At 50.2% G+C, this 18,737-nt stretch overlaps 3 protein-coding genes across 4 annotated transcripts; 1 reads left to right on the top strand and 2 right to left on the bottom strand.

Moving 5' to 3' along the window:
* The first annotated feature begins 373 nt into the window (after positions 1-373).
* On the top strand, positions 374-6,677 carry vsig10l2 (V-set and immunoglobulin domain containing 10 like 2). The gene is made up of 12 exons (XM_084698755.1): positions 374-437; positions 1,064-1,417; positions 1,538-1,813; positions 2,045-2,320; positions 3,406-3,693; positions 3,848-4,108; positions 4,316-4,609; positions 4,779-5,174; positions 5,890-6,012; positions 6,097-6,121; positions 6,212-6,309; positions 6,429-6,677. Exons 1-12 carry the CDS (start codon positions 374-376, stop codon positions 6,572-6,574), a joined length of 2,601 nt encoding a protein of 866 aa, XP_084554881.1. The 3' UTR covers positions 6,575-6,677.
* Positions 6,678-6,940: 263 nt separating this feature from the next.
* Positions 6,941-11,807, bottom strand: chek1 (checkpoint kinase 1). 2 transcript variants are annotated; one of them, XM_084697835.1, is made up of 13 exons: positions 11,517-11,807; positions 11,010-11,100; positions 10,702-10,816; positions 10,393-10,501; positions 10,198-10,262; positions 9,980-10,049; positions 9,628-9,816; positions 9,351-9,455; positions 9,059-9,242; positions 8,519-8,693; positions 8,278-8,409; positions 7,807-7,908; positions 6,941-7,679 (listed from the first exon to the last, which is right to left on the bottom strand). In XM_084697835.1, exons 2-13 carry the CDS (start codon positions 11,072-11,074, stop codon positions 7,584-7,586), a joined length of 1,407 nt encoding a protein of 468 aa, XP_084553961.1. In that variant the 5' UTR covers positions 11,075-11,100; positions 11,517-11,807; the 3' UTR covers positions 6,941-7,583. The 2 variants fall into 2 exon arrangements, with proteins under 2 accessions (XP_084553961.1, XP_084553962.1); XM_084697836.1 differs by having other exon boundaries at positions 11,010-11,075.
* A 680-nt stretch (positions 11,808-12,487) lies between these two features.
* On the bottom strand, positions 12,488-18,610 carry dlat (dihydrolipoamide S-acetyltransferase (E2 component of pyruvate dehydrogenase complex)). Its single transcript, XM_084697834.1, has 14 exons — positions 18,173-18,610; positions 17,232-17,333; positions 16,993-17,117; positions 16,667-16,814; positions 16,347-16,473; positions 16,075-16,256; positions 15,741-15,882; positions 15,408-15,475; positions 15,197-15,313; positions 14,943-15,050; positions 14,639-14,757; positions 14,355-14,517; positions 14,014-14,150; positions 12,488-13,896 (listed from the first exon to the last, which is right to left on the bottom strand). Exons 1-14 carry the CDS (start codon positions 18,434-18,436, stop codon positions 13,767-13,769), a joined length of 1,932 nt encoding a protein of 643 aa, XP_084553960.1. The 5' UTR covers positions 18,437-18,610; the 3' UTR covers positions 12,488-13,766.
* Positions 18,611-18,737: the final 127 nt, after the last annotated feature.

Below are 18,737 nucleotides of genomic sequence, written 5' to 3'. Positions count from 1 at the left end.
TATAATAGATGAGTGTGGTCTCATTGTGTTATTCTAGACCCTCATTTCTGCTTCACACACACACACACACACACACACACATACACACTCTCACACACAGAGGGGGAGAGAGCGAGAGAGAGGAGAGGCATTTAAATAATTTATCCCCAAATCAGTTTATTGACCCTCTCTACCTGCACTCGCTCAGTATAGCAACGACAACCTGGCAGCCGGGATTCTCTTCTGGCTCTATCCAAGCTGGACATACTTTTGGAAACCAGCAGAAACACTTCTCACAGGGCTGTTTGAGGAACATGGGATGGAGCGATTGATTTAAGGTGTTATTGTTTATTTTGACTGGAGAAGATGGGGGACTGAAAAGCATCATGGTACCATGGTGGCCAGAGGGTTGACCTTTATCTGTCTGCTCACCGGCCTGTTCACGTCCCCCGGCCACGGTAAGAACCCTCCACCACTAACGCTCTCTCCTTTATCCTCTCGGTCTCTCCTTTTCTCTCTCTTTAGAGGTGTATCAATGTATGGATATTGATAGCTCTCGTTTATATGCATCCCTCTCAATCTCTCTCTGTATTCATTTCAGTTCTAACTTTTTACAGCTTTTCTTTTTTTATATCTCCTATTTTTTCTCAGTCATGTTCACGTTTGTCCTTTCAGTGTGCTGGAAGTTGAAGGAAATATTCTCTGTGTATCTAAACATTAACCTTTGACCAGAAGGTCAAACCACATTCTCACGTTATTACAATTGGAGAGAGAGAGAAAAAGAGAAGGAAAGGTGAGATAGCAACAAGTCGTTAGAATGTCCCAGGACAGACAAATTCTGTTCGATGTACCATTTTCCTGGAAGTGTTTTTGAATCCTCCTGGCCACCGTACAGCTGAAACTCATCCTGCAACCCAACTCCAACCAGAGCACTCAACACCAAGCTCTCTGTTACATCTGTGGCGTATGTGTGTTCGTGTAGTCACCAGGGTGTAAACATACAAATGTGTGTGTCTGTGTGTGTGCATACGTGTGGATGTATACATTTGTATATATAAATGTGTGTGTGTGGGCGTCCCCTTAGCGGTGGACATCCTCGACCCCGGGGAGGTGGTGTACGTGGACTCGCGTCTAGACGGGGTGGTGGGCCGAGCCGTGATCCTGGAGTGCGGAGCCACCTTGCCCGACGTCTACATCTGGGGCTTCACTAAGCCCGGGACGGACGCCATACGAGCTGTCGTCTACGACTTTGGGAAGGGCCCCAAGATCCAGCAGCTGGCACAGACTCTGGGAGACTTGCAGGTCATCTCGAAAAGTGCCTCGGTGAGCATTGAGAACCTCCAACTGGCTGCTCGTGGACTGTACACCTGCCAGGCCTTGTACGACACACCGCAGGGAGCCAAACTCTACTACTACTACACCCATCTGTTTGTCCTGGGTGAGACACACCATCGATATGCAAACAGTGACTGACACGTTTCACCCACAGTCCTATAGGTAACCTGAGGGATGATATACAGGGTTTAATCCAGAGCTGTTGTGTCTCTTTCCCGCGTAGTTCCGGTCACCAAGCCCTACATTTTGGTGAGTGATGCGTCTCCGGCGGAAGGATCCTCCGCGTGGCTGCGCTGCGGCCTGGAGAACGGGACCTCGCCCATTTACTACGAGTTTGAGCAAGAGACTCACAATGGATTTTTCAAGACCTTTGGCCAGGGAAACAGCAGCCGGTTCAACATGACAGAGATCAACCGCAACCACACAGGCTGGTACCGGTGTAGCGCCCGCAATGCGGTCAACCAACAACGATCTGATCGCATCTGGTTAGACATCATCTGTGAGTCTATACTCTCATCACTACAACCTACAACACTCGATCAACCCCAACCGTACTAGAAGTGTGCTTGCCCTGATACAGAACTGTGCACCTCTAATCCCTGGAAAACAACCAAGAGAGAGTGTTTGTGTTCTTGCGTGAGCATGCTTGCTTGTGCGTGTGTGTGTGTGTTTGGATTCCAACCCCTTTTGTGCTTGTGTGTGCACTTGCATGCATGTGTTCCCTCCCCAGACGGTCCCGACATCCCTCAGATAGACGTGACTCCGTACAGCGTGACCGAGCGTGGCTACTCTGCCCTGGAGAGAGAGACGGTCTCCCTGCTCTGTCAGTCCCAGTCCAACCCGCCCAGCCAGTACGTCTGGTTCTACAACAACTCCCAGGTCTACACCGGACCCCAGTTCACCATCACCAGGATCCTGCGCATGCACACTGGCATCTACGCCTGCCTGGCCCAGAACACTTACCTCAACACCCGCGCGCGGAAGACAATCACTCTGACCGTCTACTGTGAGTCTCCACACTTCACTCTTTCCGCTAATCCATACCCATGGTTCAATCCTGTCTGTGTCTTACCTCCAAGTGAGTTAAGTGTTCTCCAGTCCTGGGAAGTTACCGACATTGGTTGTAAAGAGCTGTAGCCAGTCTAAGCTGAAGCAATACGTGAGGAGAAATGAGTTCCACTTCAATCTGACAAATTTGATAAAGACAGGTCTATTGGCCGGTTGAAAACGTTGAGCTAAAAGATGAATTGAAGAACACCGTTCTCGCAACTGGTTGACTGTCCCCTCACCTTTAACTCCCCCCACCCCGAACCCTCCTGTGGTTTGTGGGCGTCTCTGGTTGCTCTTCATCTCTCCCTGCACCCTCTCTTCCTCCTTCCAGGGTCCCGTGTGACCTCCTGAACACGGGCTTTGCCACTCTCCGGTTTCCTGTGTCCTCCCTCTGTGTCTGATGCCATGCCGCACACCTTTTCTTGACAGTCACACAAACAAACAAACACACACACAAACACACACAGACACACATACTCATACGTACAGCACGCAGACACGCACGGACCACCTTCACACGCACTCAGACCCACCCAAGAGCACAGACACACGTACACGGTGGCGTGCAGCAGAGGTCTCCAGGGTGGAACGCCGAGGAAGGGGATGGAACTGTCCGGAGGTTCCGACGGTCAAAGGTACCCCAGCCGGTGTGATGTCACTCGCTAACGTCACAGTCATGGCAAGCGCTTGCTGGCTTCTTGCCATCTTTTCTGTGCCGACAAGCACCACCACACTCACAGCTCCGCACTGTCCCCAGCAGTGGCACCTGTCTTTGACACTGGCACCCCTCAATCAATAATCAAGTTTCTCAAGCCACCAAAATAGACACATACTGTTACTGTCCAGAAGAATTTTTTTTTCTTTCCAAAGACAACATTAAGTCCCATTACACAGCAACTACCCTATCTTACCTTCCAAGACTCACGAGAAGACCGAGGTAATTTAAAAAAAGAAAGGTGACACTGATTGCCCGCTCTCACCTCCCTATGACCACCTTCAACTCTGCCCTGCACTGTGTTACGCTATATCTTGTCCCCACAGACCCTCCTGATGCTTCCCCTTCCTGCGTCGTGCAGCCAGCACTCAACTACTCCTCCCTGAGCCTGCAGTGCACCTGGCCAGGGGGCCTGCCACCACCCTCCCTTCGATGGAGCCCTGGCCTTCTGGCCCTTGGACAGGAAGGGGCGGTCCTGGGGCAGGAAGGGGCAGTGCTGACCAATAACGTCACAATGTTGCAATCCGGAGCTACAACCTTCAACAACTCCCTGTTCACCTGCCAAGGCTCCCACCTGGCCCTCAATCAAAGCACATACTGCACAATACGGACCTGTAAGTATTTGAAAGCGCGCGCGCGCGCGTGTGTGTGTATGCATATGGAAGCATCACAACGCATCACATTCACTCAATATTTTCCCTCCCTTTATCATTTCTTTCCGTCCTCCTTCCTTCACCATGTCTCTCTCACTCTCCCTTCATGCCCCAGGGTCTCCCCCCGGTGCACCAGTGTGTTTTGCATACGCAACACGTGACAACCAGCAGCTGATGCTCTCCTGCTCCTGGGGGGGCGGAGCTCCCCGGGCTCAGCTCTGGTGGGAGGGGCCAGGGGGCCAGCAGCACGGAGGAGGGGAGGAGAACGCCAACATTCTGGTTCTCCGCTCTGGCTCCGCCCAGAGTGGGCAGGCCTACACCTGCCGTGGGAAACATCCACTCCTCCCCCTGCCCCAGCCCTGCACGCTGATGCTGGGTAAGGGTAAATCAAGAGCACCTCAAACGCTGCAAAAAATAACCCTGAGTCAGGATGGAGCAGGATTCGTGTCTATCTTAACTGTCTAGCAGTGTACTTTATTTTGGCAAGAAAGTTAAGTCACCACAGTTTACCATCAGAACCAAAGTAAGGACTCAACCATTCATTAAAGAACATGAATTGACTAATTCATTCATCTCTCCGCAGAAGCTCCAGTGTTGCTGACCCAGAGGAGCATGGTGTCTGTGTACGAGGGCAGTGACGTCGAGCTCACCTGCATCCTGACGGCCAACTACCTTCCAGCCAGTGACATCACCTGGTTCAATAACCGTAGACAAGAAGTCCGGAACGTTCCTCAAAAGTACTTGATGCAGCGAGGGGCAGCCTGGGCCAATCTGACGGTGCGGGAGACCGATGGTTTCCAAGACAGCGGCCAATACTGGTGTTCCGCTTCCAATGCTGTGGGAGGGGCCGAGATCCCGATCACCTTATTGGTCAAGAGTAAGGACCTCTTCATGGCATCTCTTTCATTCTCTGTCTGTTGATACTGCTACGTTGACTAAATTGGTGACATTTCCTCTTCCTCCCTCTCTCTATCTAACATTTGCTCTGCATTTCTCTGACCTACTTCCTCTAACTCTCTTCCTCTCTCGTTTTCCCTTTCTTTCAGGGTACCCCATGCCTCCGAACGTGACCCTGGTCAGACTGGTGTACAGCACTCGCCAGCGCAGCGAGGTGCAGATCGAGTGGCAATTGGAGGAAGAAGGAAAGAGCGTCAACGAGGGCGTGAAAGACGGAGGGCTCACCCGGTTCATGCTGGAGCGCAGGAGCATAGAAGAAGAGGCGACGACCCCGGGAAGGAAGAGGAGTGGAGAGGAGGAGGAGGAAGAGGAGAAGAGAGGGGAGGGGAGGAGCAGTTCTCCCTCCTGGCTGCAGGTGGGGGAGCAGGGGCCAGATGTGCGATATCACACCCTGGGCAGCCTCACCCCCACCCTCACCTACCAGTTCCGCGTCACGGCTGTCAATCACCGCACTGTGGGACATCCTTCCCCAGCAAAGACCCCAGGTGAGAGAGAGGGAGGGAAAGATGAGTTGGTGAGAGGAGAAGCGAAAGAGAGAGGTTAGGAAGTGAAAGAAAGACTGGAGGAGAGAGGGAGGAAGAGGAGGAAATCGAGAAAGGGAGAGGGTGGGACCATTAACTGTACATATAGCGTCTATGGGTGTGACGGAACAAGCAGCTAGCAAAAACAAGCAATGTTTCAGAGCAAAATGACTGTTGTTCATGTTGCTAACCATGAAAATGTTGCCGTTCCATCTTCCTTGTGTTGACAATGAATGATCCATGAGATGCTAACTGTTTGTTCCTCTGATTTTCGTATCCACTCAGGTGAAAGAGCACACGTCACACGTATACACACAACGACCACACACACACTCTCAATTTCTACAACTTCTTGCGTGTGACTCACTCTTCCTCACCCTCTACAACCCCTCATTTTTCTCATTGTCTTTCCATCCATCCCTTGTCTTCTCCCCTTGTTGGTTATTGTTTGACTGTTGTCTTTTGGGGTTAGTAGGGGATGAGATCAAAAGTCATTGTGTTTAGGCCGTAGCCAGGGTTGTAGTTCAGGCTTGTAAGTATGCTATTACGCATGAAACTATGGCAACTATATGTATAGTCGTTACTTTGGCAGGTGAAGTTGATCGTGAATGTCGACATTGTTGCCATGGTGACTAGTTCAGGTGCGCTGCTTTGCTAGGGTAACTGTGATGTTTTACAGCGGACCCGCCCTTCAACGCGTATCCTGCTGTGATTGGAGCAGCCATCGGGGGGATGATCCTCGCCGCCATTGCCACGGTGCTGCTGTTCATGTTCATCATTCGCAACCGCAACAACAATCCCCGTGAGTCGGACACACACCTGCACACACACACACACTCTCATCTGAGCTGAATGTTAATGATCTGAATTCCTCTTCCATCCACAGGACTTCATGACATGCTGTTCGGCATGTGAGTATGGATCTTTAGAAAGCTCTATGTATTCATACTGAACATGAATGCAGTGTGATATTGACCAGTGGAGGGTGTGTGTCTCTGCAGGCAGCACAGCCAGTCCAGAGAGAACATCAACTTTCCTGAAGATGAGATCATGGAGGGAGCTGAAGGAGGTGGTGAGCTTGGCCCCTCCCCTGGTCCAGGTAGAACTCATACTACACACCTAATTAAAGATAATGAGACATACACTACTGACAATGACTGCTAATACTAACCATTGGATTCCTATAATGCTTCTATTGGTGGTTTGGCTTCCCACCAGACCCAGTCATGTCCTCCCCCAGAGCCTCCTCCCCCAGGGCCCAGTCCCCCCTGGGGGTCTCCCCCGTCACCGGCCAGCCTCCTCCCCCTGGAGACGACAACGAACCTGTCAACGTCACCATCACCGTCATGGCAACAGGCTCCTAACAGAAGGGGTTGACGAGGATCTGTCACTGCGCGTCATTTGGGTCCAGTGTGACATTTGTGGACGGCAGTCCAGAGTTGATCTCTACTGTATCATCAGTTAAAGACCTGCTGTGTTATGCTGTAGTGCTGAAACAGAATACTATTAGCTTTTACCATCATCTTGTATCTACGCACACAACCAAAGCTAGAGTAGTGCATCAAGTAAACTCTTGTTAAATATAACATTTTTTTAAATAGTTTGTTTTTAAAAATGAGGGAATGATCAAAATGTATTGGAAACAACTTGCCATGTAGCATGCATAAGCAAGCTTCACCAAAACTGGTTCAAAGTAGTTTTATTGACTTACTGACTTAATCAAAGTTCAATTGACTTTTTATTATGCCTCTATTTATTTTCTTGCTTTTATAGTTAATGTACAACAAATACCCCCAAAAAAGTACTTTTTTAAATGAAAACGTCCACTCATTAGTACAGTGAAAAAAGGACCTAGCTTAAGTGTTCAAAGTTAACATCAGACTCACAACATCTGTATTCCAACTGGGCAGTTTGCTCAACACATTTGAAATAAACACAGTGCAATGAAAGGTTCTGTATGTCTTCCCTAAACCATCATACCCACGTGGTCTTGAAGCAGGGAGACGCCTTTCTCGTCACAACACTTCACGCAAACCACAGGATAGTGTTTTTCTCGTACATAATCGAAACATATCAAACAAGGTATGCTTCTTCTTGGACATATCCATCCACGGTTTTCTCAACACAGGTTTGTTCGCACCCTGATGTTACATAAGGGAAGTCAATATCCAGTATATAAAAACACAGACGGAAAATAAGATGAGACATGCTGCTGAGACCGGTGTTGGGTCAGTTCATTGAAGCAGTTTCCCATAAACATGGTTTCGTCCAAACGTATGATCTGATCTGAAACTCTTGTCGTCTCCTGCCACATACGAACACATACACACACCACACACACACACACACACACACACTTGTGACAGTGGCTGGTCATGAGACAGGAAGCAGGATCTTCTGGGAGTTGATGATATCGCTGAGCTTGAGCTTGATCTTCAGGAAGAGACGCTTGAACTCAAGGCCGTCGCCCTGGAAACAAACACACACACGTACAGGCACAGACACACAAATCAGTAACCGTGTCAACCATATCATAGTGGAACCAGTGGAACCAGTGGAAGTTGTGTGTGGTTCAGGGTCGGGTCTGGATGCCTACCTTGGACAGTCTGAAGTCCAGCATGACCCTCTGGTCCAGTTCCAGGAGGTGGACTTTGAAGATGAGCTTGTTGTTGCGTTTGTCCAGGGTGCTCAAGGTCACCTGGGTGGGTCAGAGGGAGGAATGTCAGCACTGACTCGTCTGTGTAAGTTCCTGGTTGGTGCAGGTGTGTGTGTTAGTACCTGGTTGGTGCAGGTGTGTGTGTGTGTGTGTACCTGGTTGGTGCGGATGTGTGTGTGTACCTGGTTGGTGCAGGCGTGTGTGTGTGTGTGTGTGTGTGTGTGTGTACCTGGTTGGTGCAGGTGTGTGTGTGTACCTGGTTGGTGCAGGTGTGTGTGTTCGAGTGTATCTGGTTGGTGCAGGTGTGTGTGTGTGTGTACCTGGTTGGTGCAGGTGTGTGTGTGTGTGTGTGTACCTGGTTGGTGCAGGTGTGTGTGTGTACCTGGTTGGTGCAGGTGTGTGTGTGTGTACCTGGTTGGTGCAGGTGTGTTTGAACGTGAGCCCCAGGCTGACGGAGGCGTCTCTCAGGGCGGAGCGCGAGGCGTCAGAGTCCAGCGTGGTGAAGAAGCGAGTCATCCTCCTCACCAGCCGCTGCCAGGGCGTCTGAACACAAACACACGCGTCATCCTCCGTCCGTGTGTGCGCGAGCACCAAATAGCTTAACGTGGTGCCCGAGCGTCCGTATGGGATGGCGAGTTTGCGTGTGCGTTACCTGGCTGGCTCCGGGCGTGCCCAGCAGCTGGCTACCCAGCAGCATGTGTTCGGGCCGGGCAGGCTGGGAGAAGCTGACCTGGCCTGCGGAGGGCCCCACGTACACGCTCCCGTCCCACGCGCACCCCCCCGCTGCCGGGTCCGGCTGGGAACTCGAGAACTGGATCCGGTCATCGCTGGGGAGACACGCAAGTGTTAGGAACACACACACAGCCTGGACACAACTACGTACAGATACCCGGAACACGTACACACACCGCCTGGACACGCACATACGGTCAGGACATACACACACGCACACACACACACAGCCTGGACACAACTACGTACAGATACCCAGAACACGTACACACACCGCCTGGACACGCACATACGTTCAGGACATACACACACGCACGCACACACATACACACACGCACACACACACACAGCCTGGACACAACTACGTACAGATACCCAGAACACGTACACACATCGCCTGGACACGCACATACGTTCAGGACATACACACACACAGCCTGGACACACGCACAGTCCGGACCTTTTGTTGAGGTCGAGCGGGAGCTTCTCTGAGTCGGTGCGCAGCAGCTTGGCTGTGGAGCCCTGAGCCTCTGACTGGAGCCTGGCTGCAGGCTTGTATGTCTGGCTGAACCAGCGCTCCTTCTTGATGTCCGGGAGACGGATCCGCTCCTCTGGAGCCGACAGCAGCAGCTTAGACAGCAGGCCTGGAGACGGGGGAAGAGATCAGACGGGCGGTCTCGGGATTCGGGCAAATCCTTGGACGGTTCATCGTCGTAGTGCAGTGTGTGTGTGTGTGTGTGTGTGAGTCATACTCAGGGGAGTGGGCTGTATCTTCTTCCACGGTGGTAGGTAGGTCTTCGTCTGTAGCCAATCGGAATACTCCTGACAGCTTTCACTGGGCTGGTCCCATGGTAACTCTGAACCCAAACCACTGTTAGAACGACGCACTTCTGACCTTTGACCTTCTGCTGTACTTAGTTTATGATCTATTTGTATGCTGCTTGAATAAAAGAGTCAGCTAAATTCATCAAATGTGAGGTAATAGCAGCACAATGTCACAGGAGTCAAACACACACACACACACCGCACCTCCAGCCAGCATGGCCGTGAGCACGATCCCACAGGCCCAGACGTCAGCGGGTTGAGCACTGAACTCCGATTGGCTGAGGAGTTCCGGCGCGACGTAGGGCAGAGTTCCACACAGGCGGGTGAGCCGGCGCTCGCGGCCGCGATGACGGAACATGGTGGCCAGGCCAAAGTCGGACAGCTTCAAGTTATCTGAGGGGCACAGAGGCGTAATGACTGTACATCCAGTATACACACTCGCCCGCATGAAGGAGAGGGTCTTTAAAGGCGGTAATATGGTCCAGTCCATATGGGATCTAGTTTGGCTCCACCAGAACCAGTCGCGGCCTCCCGTGGGACACACACAGACACACACCTTTGTCGTCGAGGAGAATGTTCTCAGGCTTTATGTCTCTGTGGGTGATTCCCACACTGTGGAGGTACTCCTGTTGAGGAGAGAAAACAGACCAATCAGGGGTGAGTGGAAATCAGCCACAGACCAATAAAAAAAAGGCAATATTGATAAAACCAGATTCTTATTGGAGGTTTCGAACACAGCATGCTGGTGCTGTTTGTCTGGAGCTTTATACACACCACGGCTGCTATCAACTGCTGAAAAAACCTGTGAGCATCCTTCTCTGGCATTCCTACGTCCGGTTCTGAGAAATGGAAAATAAATAGAGGAGGGGCTTTAGCTTGATTATCAAGCCGAGGAATACATATATGGTGTCATGGTGTTTTTATATATGTGAACTGCATGTGATTGGCTCCTTTCCTTGTCCATCTTACCAATTCGGTCGAACAGCTCTCCCCCAGTGCAGTACTCCAGGAAGAGATAGATAGTGGTTCCCTCCATGCGGTGACCAAAGAAACGGACAATGTTGGGGTGGCTGAGAACCTACCGACACAGATACCGTTAAACACACACGACAACATCGATAACAATTCCACTGTCTGTTTAGATTTGATGGAGGAAAAGATAGACTGTTTCTGCAACGTTACTTTAGCAGTTATTACCCTCGTTATTACAACCCGCCCAACTATTGACAGAGGACGGTACGGTGCCAAGGGGCAGACAGGGTGCAGAAGTACACATACCTTGTTTATGCAGATCTCCTTCTTGACATTGTCTAAGCATTCTTTGCCCTGGGTGGTGTCTATGACCTTAACGGCTACAGCCTCTTCAGTGTGTTTGTTCACCAGCAACTTCACCCTGTGAGAGCAGGCGTGTGTGGGGGGGAGATGTCAGAAGGGACGGCGCGATATTAAATATGAGAGGAGAAATTCAGATATCTAAATAGGGAGGGACGGGAGGATAAATATTTAAGGTAACCATGAGGAGATGGACAATATAATTGTGTGAGAGAGATAAGGAGAAGAGAAGGAGGAGGTGCAGGGGTACTCACTCGCCATATGCTCCCTCTCCCAGAGTCTGGACCAGGTCCCAATCCTGCACGAAGGGCACTGCCATGCTTTTGACGTTTACAAATACAAACACTGGGTGTTCGGGTCAACAGGAAACACAGACCAATATCAAGTATAGATTATGCACTCATATGAACAAGATTTGGCTCCAGTCATCAGAGTTAATTGTGACTATATGTATAAGTTTACAACTTTTTATTTCATTACTCAACTGTAAAGACAACGAAATTGAAAAAATGTTAAAGGCGAGACGAAATTCATGCAATGCTTTATTCTGGCAGACCACCTAGATCACAATAGCCATCTCAATACATATTATTATTCACAGTCGTGCAAGCATAAATCTGCCAATACAAATTCTCACCGCATCCACGCTTCTGTCATGCTAGAAAGATTACTTTTACACGCAGCTAGCTAATACAGGACTGAACTTAAAATATGTACAATAATTCACATTAAAACTGCGGACCTGAAAATGCAAAGCTTACCTGATGGTATCTTGCTGGAGAAGGCAATTACTAACTCAGTCAACACAACGATGAGTTTTGTCTCCCTGTTTTGACTGGCGTGCCGAACAAATTTGGCGCTGTCAATGACATCCGGCCAGCGGGGTGTTTACTATAACGTCATTTCCACATAGCGAGAGAGGGGACCGATCAAACATCACTGAATAATGTGTACTTTATATCCTGTTATTGATTGTATAAACTGGACCTTGTTCGTTTTTAAGTTTATAAAAAAAATAATGCTTATATAAACATTCAAACTTTAACCTCTGTTCTTAATATAAGAGTTGCATGGCCACTAGATTTAGCAGTAAGTACGAAAGGAAAAAGTGAAATATTTAGTTCTCAGACAAGACGACTTTTGGGATTCAACTAGTTTCATACAAATGCACGTTTTGGAATGTGAGACAGAAATGCACTTTATTGACACGACTTATCCTCCTGTCCTAACTGAACGTGACAAAAGTGGCAGCACTCACTCACTGAATCATCCAAGTGGTCCTTCCTGACGACTGATTCTATAGACTCTCATTTATGATATCTTGCAGCTGACTGCTGTCTGGGTCTAGATAAGAGGATGCTCTGGGTTAGTCACAATGGACATGTGTCCATTGAAGTATATAGTTCAATATGAGGAGGGACTGACCGTAATGTTTAATGATGTGTAGGGGTAAGCCACTCTTTGGGGCCAAGGATTTATTTGATGATATAAAAATGTGCAAAATATGTTTGGTATAGCTTTTCCTTATGTCACCATAAAATACATAACCATCAAATAAACAGCAAATTCAATTGTAACAGACTTTTCTAATATGAAGACCATCATTGTAATAAAACAACTTGTTTTGCATTACTGGTAAAATTTTTATAAGACATACAATTGAGAAATAAAGTGGAAACTTTTTTCTTTTTTTTTTTACTTAATCTTTCAAGACATTCCAAACGTTCAATCATGATATTTGCCGTCTCTGTGACTTGTTTCAATTTATTTATCGAATGACAGTACATCTATCTCCATCACTTTGTGCGCATGTTTGTCAAATACAGAACGTTTCAGCTGTAAGTTGGTGGATGTTTCTCAAGATCAGAAAAGAAAACGCTCCCCCTTGGAGGAGGGGAGATTGGCCGAGACCACAAAGTGCTGAGTCGGGAGTGTGTGATGTCATCAATCCATTTATCCCCTTCGCATCCCGACATTCAGGATCTTTCAAACAAACCCCTCGCCCCCCAACCTGCAGGGTCTCACAGATCTGAAGGAACTGGATGGGTGTAAGGTAGTAGGGGGGGGGGTAGCTCCACCCACTGTGGAGGGCTATGCTGCTATGCTTATCAATACCTTACACATCTCTAGCCCATTCACTGACACCTGCAAGCCTGAGGACAAGATACAATAACAATATACTAGAATCTCTCCCCCCACAATAGTGAGGAGCACTTACATTATACCCTCTCCATAGCACCCCACAGTCGAGTAAACGCACAACACATTCATACAGACAAAGCATTTATACAGCAAAGATAGTTTTGATACCAGTAGGTTTTGTCTCTTTGTTAGATGGGGAGCCAGTTTAATGTGTGTGTGTGTGTCTAGCTCTGACCCGGGTCTCTCGAGTTCAGTTAACCAGTGACGAGCCCCATCCATCTGTTTACATTCCCCTCAGCCATCATAGAACCGCCAGCATGTGGAGAACCCAGGAGAACCTTGCACTCAGAACCCAGAGAGAGCTGCTTGTTCTTTGGCCGTTAAAACACACTCATACTCACACTCACAGATAAGATATATATACTCTGAGCCGACATACACACACACACATACATACACTAGGGGTTATGTTTGCACACTGGTTGGGCCTGTAACAAGTTCCCTTCATAAAACAACGTCAGTGTTTGAGTGAAATGCGGCCAGCCTGAGCCTCTAAACTTGGTTAAACTGTAACTAAATCTAGTCTCACAGGAGACATGGGGCCTTAATAAATACAGTATCAATGGAGGACAGAGCATAGAGAGAAGTGGGAGGGAGAGAGAGAGAGAGAGAGAGAGAGAGAGAGAGAGAGAGAGAGAAAGAGAGCGTACAATAAGGAGTTCTGCCTCTTCCCTTTTAGAGGAGGAGTAAGAGTGTCCTTGTGGTAGACTGGCCAATCACGGGACGACCTTGACCGATTTGCACCAATCAGATCGACTCGGGCGACTGGATCCAGCATTTCACAATGGCATGGCGACGGCATCATCCAATCACAGCAGCATGGTGACAGGTCTTTCCATGAACTTGCGGAACTCGGCGAGCCACTGTGCTCCGACCGCGCCATCGACCACCCGATGGTCACAGCTCAAGGTCACCGACATCATACTGGCCACGTCGAACCTAGAAGCCACAAACATTTAGGAGGTTCAGAATTCGGGGGCCATAAACACAGTTACAAAACTGAATTCCACCGAGTCAGTGAGACTAAGCAAGTCTCGACTAGCCGGCTGTTCTCACCCTTTCTCGTTGTCGGCGGGCAGAAGACGTTTCTCGGAGCCGCCCACGGCCAGGATGCAGGCCTGAGGAGGGTTGATGATGGCGGAAAAGTTCTTGATGCCAAACATCCCCAGGTTGGAGATGGTGAACGTACCTCCCTGGAAAACACAAGCCAATCAATCAATCAAAAAAAAAAAAAAAAAAAAAAACTTCTCATCGAGTGTTCTTGTTTTTGTCACTTTGAACTCGTTTGTCAGAGACTACGCCTTCTGGAACGGACAAGTCCCCCACAATGACAAGGATCAACATCCGTCAAGGATATCCGTGTGCAGCACGCGTGTCACGTATGTGGGGAGCTTCACCTGGAATTCGTGCGGCTGCAGTTTCCCGTCGCGAGCCTTGGCGGCGAGCGCTGAGACGTCAGTGCAGATGGAGGCCAGGCCCTTGGTGTGGGCGTTGAACACGATGGGCGTGATCAGGCCGTTAGGTGTGCTCACGGCTACGCTGATATCTACCACATGGTTCCTATACACACACACACACACACACGCACACACACAAGCCATGAATACAAACAAACTCTAATGATCCACACTAAGAGGGCATTAGATTGTGTGTGTGTGTGTGTGGGTGTGGGTGCACTCACTGGCGAATGACCGTGTCCAACCAGGAGGAGTTGGCCTCAGGGACCTTGAGGCAGGCCAGAGCGCTCGCTTTGATGATGAAGTCGTTCACACTCAGCTTAATGTTCTGGGCCTTCACCTCCTACAGACAACGACAGGACGGGGGATTCAACACATCAGTGGCTGGACGAGCAACACTCCAAGACAGAGAGAAATACACACAGACCACCTGACAAATTCTAAATATTAGAATTTCTTCTCGATGTGAACCTGTCTCTACGTCCGCTCATGAGCAGCACTAGCGGGGGGCTGCCGGGGCACACTCACCTCGTTGAGCTCCTTCCTCAGCTCGATCACTTGGTCCATGTTGACGTCGACAGACAGGTAGTAGTGCGGGATGGTCTGTTTGGACTGCATCAGCCTCTGAGCGATCACCTGGAGGAGGAGGAGGGGAGGGGGAGAGAGCAGGGATCACACCCCAGCTTCGGAGGATTATTTACGACCGACAGTCTCTCTGATTGAGGAGAGGGGCTGAGGTGTCGCAGCTCTGTCTGTGGAAACCACAGTGTGTGAGCGCTCACCTTGCGGATGTTGCTGATGGGGATGTCTGTGAAGGTGCCAGCGGGGCCAGCTGTGGGGGCGGGGGCGGCGGGGGTAGGGGCGGGCGCTGCCGGGGCAACCGGGACTGCAGCTGCCACCTGGAAGAACGACCACAACAACACGGTAAACCCGCGAACGTGCTGGACGTGGTGTCGTCGTGAATGTGTTTCGGCCCACGCACTGATGACTTACGGGGGCAGCCTTAGGCGGGACAAAGCTGTCGATGTCTTTCCTGGTGACGCGACCGTCGGGGCCGGAGCCTGAGGAGGAGAGAGGGAGAGAGCGTGAGAGATCGAGACAGGCAGAGACACAGGGACAGAGAAAGAGAGAGAGCAGACTCGTTTTGAGGGACCCACACCCAGAAAGACATTGGAGATGCGGTTCTTGATTACCCATCAAAACTTGTATCCGCCAACTTGGAAACATACAGGTGAAACCCAATTCAGGCAATAGGGAAACTTAACCTGCTTATTGGACTCACCAATTTCAGAAAAAGAACCATGGGAGACAACAGCGTGGACTCACCAGACACCTGGGCCAGGTCGATGCCCTTCTCAGCCGCCATCTTCTTTGCCAGGGGGCTGGCGAACACGCGCCCTTTCTTCGCTGCTGCAGGGGCCGCGAGGCTCGCCGCCACGGGGGCCGCTACGGGAGGAGGGGCTGCGGCCTTCAACACACACACACACACACACAAACACGATCAAGATGAGGGTGTATGCAAATGTCTTTGAGCCAATTTCTAATAGCATGCCTGGAAGAAAATGAACAAAAAGAGAGGGCTAACGCAAGTGGACTTGTGTATACTTCAGTGTGTATGAGTCACAGTTTGTGCGTGTGCGTGCGTGTGTGTGTGTGTTACCGGTGCTGGAGCTGGGGGGGGTGCAGGGACCTCGGCCACGCCCGTCTCTACGTAGTTGCTGAAGGCCGCGATGTCGCTCTCCTTCTCCACGATGATGCAGAGGGGCGCCCCCAGGGGGACGTCACGGGTCCCCTCCGGCACCATGATCTTGGCCAGGTAGCCCTCCTCCTGCACCTCGAATCCTACACACACACACACACACGTTCCAGAAGGTTCAGGACAGGCATATGCAGACGTAGTGCGATGCCGTAGTGCGTTCGAGCCATGCTGACCGATGGTGGCCTTGTCGGTCTCGATCTCGGCCAGCAGGTCCCCTTCGGCGAGCCTCTCTCCCACCTTCTTCTCCCAGCGCTGCACCGTGCCCATCGTCATCGTGGGGGAAAGGGCGGGCAGCATGATCTACAACACACACGCACACATTACACAGATATTCCTGGGTCGTTTGATCACCTGACACGTCTCCACCAGCAACGAGAAAGCTCCCCACTGGAAACCTGGAGGCACGCACAGCGGATATCACCATCTGCACGTCTCTGTATCGCGGCCAGTGTTGCTGTACCCGTCACGGTCTGCGGCCCCAGGCCAGGCCTACCTTGAGGTGTGGGGGGTAGGAGCTGCCGGGCGCAGCGGGGCCGGCGGCAGGTGGGGGTGGAGGCGGGGCGGCCGCGGCCGCGGCGGCCGTGGCGGAGCTGGCTAGCTTCTCCAGCGACAGGTCCTTGAAGGCTGGGATGAAATCAGGGCTGAGGAGCACAGACACACGCGTGACTCATAAGCAAACCCTCATAACGCAGCGATAATCTCCATGAAACGTCCGAAACGCCATATTCTGACGGAGGCATTCGGCTCGAGATGGTTCGAACCTCCAAAAGCAACCACTGTCGCGATACCAACGGACAGCCGCTGTTAAACGGGACTTACTTCTCGACAGTGATGCAGATGACAGAGCCCACCAGTACATCCCGGGTGCCCTCGGCAACAAGGATCTTAGCCAGGTAGCACTCCTCCATTATATCCAAGCCTACTGTAGCCTTATCAGTCTCCACCTACACACAAGCAGTTCGACGGGTTCATTTCCGGGTTGGATGGCTTTATAAGATCTGAACGGCACGACAACAATAGTCGCCACGCCCCATCTCGTGGCACGCGCAGTTACTGACCTCAGCGATGAGTTCTCCCTCGCCGATCTTGTCTCCCTCCTTCTTCTCCCAGCGAGCGATGGTTCCAGTCTGCATGGTGGGGGACAAGGCTGGCAGCTCCACCTGTAGAGCCCCCACGAGACATGACAACACGAGTTGAGTGTTGAGTTGAGACATGCACCACGAGTGATACAACAGGGCTGAAGTTCTGCCAGAACCATCACTGTTGTTTCACCCGTGGTACATGTTTCTTGACATGAGAACCAGATGAACGGACACGGGAGCAGGAGAGAAGAGGGACTTGGATTGACGCGCGCCGTTGGCTGGAGACCAAAGTTTGAGAGCTTTTCTTCCCGGTCAATTAAATAAATGGCAGTGACACACATCGATGTAACCGTGTAGCCTCTTGCGGCATACGGCTGATAACGTTAATGGTTCACGCAATTGAGCAATATTACAGGGTTAGTCCCAACAGCAACTGCATGAGAAAACCATGCCAGAAAGCGGCTGTTGTACATGCCTACTGCTGTCTTTCTTGAAGGTGACACCTCAACTACCATTCCAGTATTATGACCTAGAGTCGTACCATCTAAGAATAAATACTTCGACTTAAAAGAGTATTTCAATCCAGCAGCTAACAACTGTAGCAAATCATAACAGTCATTGTAGCAACAGTCAACAACCAGTCAAAACAGAAAGGGTGATAGACGTTACGTTAGCACGCCGGGCTAGTTGCTACTAGTGCTGGCATGTAGTTGACAGACATGACAATTAGTAGTTTTCCATCTTCCAAATCTTTGTATTGTATTTATGAAACAAGCATACCATCACATTTAGATTAAAAATAAAGAATATGTAACTAATTACTCGCTCACATTGTTACCTAGATAAGTCAAGTAAAATAATAGCATTATTAGCACTAGCATTACAGCTGCTAGAATAGCTACACCTAGGTTAGTTACCTTCTGGTGAGGGGGTAAGCTGTAGCATCGCTTGGACTGGCTGCAGCTGACAGGTTGAGGACATTGCAACAGGGATGTTCTGTTTGTGAATATAATAGTGTTGAAATTGACGCCGTTGCACACAGCCCGGGATCGCACACCAGAATGGTACCGCTTCAGATGACAGGCCCCCGGTCCGGAGCGTGAGCTCAGCGCAGGCCCTGGGAGGGTACGGGAGCAAGGGATAGCAGCGGACGGCCTCAGCCGCAAGATTAAACGGAGCATTCTTGTAAGTGATATAGCTAAAGCACCTTCTTTGATTCGTATTTGGCTACTGTGGCATCAGAATGTCTGATACCATTCGGTAGCGAGTAAATATATGTCCCCCGAACAAACCCAGTTAGCTACCTCACTTTCCAATGACCTCCCTCTCCAAAAAAACACAACGCTTTACGGCTCTCCTTCGGCTTGTCCTAGTGCAGGTTGCCAGTATTGTTAAATCACTTTCTTCGAGACAGGAGCTGCTTGGTATTTTGGAGTTTTAATATTTAAATTCCAGGCAGTATATTAGGCACGTGTTGAAATG

Source organism: Hypomesus nipponensis, chromosome 5 (assembly GCF_054491055.1).
Source record: "Hypomesus nipponensis isolate SF chromosome 5, ASM5449105v1, whole genome shotgun sequence".
NCBI classification, from domain to species: Eukaryota; Metazoa; Chordata; class Actinopteri; order Osmeriformes; family Osmeridae; genus Hypomesus; species Hypomesus nipponensis.
Note: the sequence above shows the minus strand (reverse complement) of the source record. Positions and strands in the feature narration are given on the sequence as shown.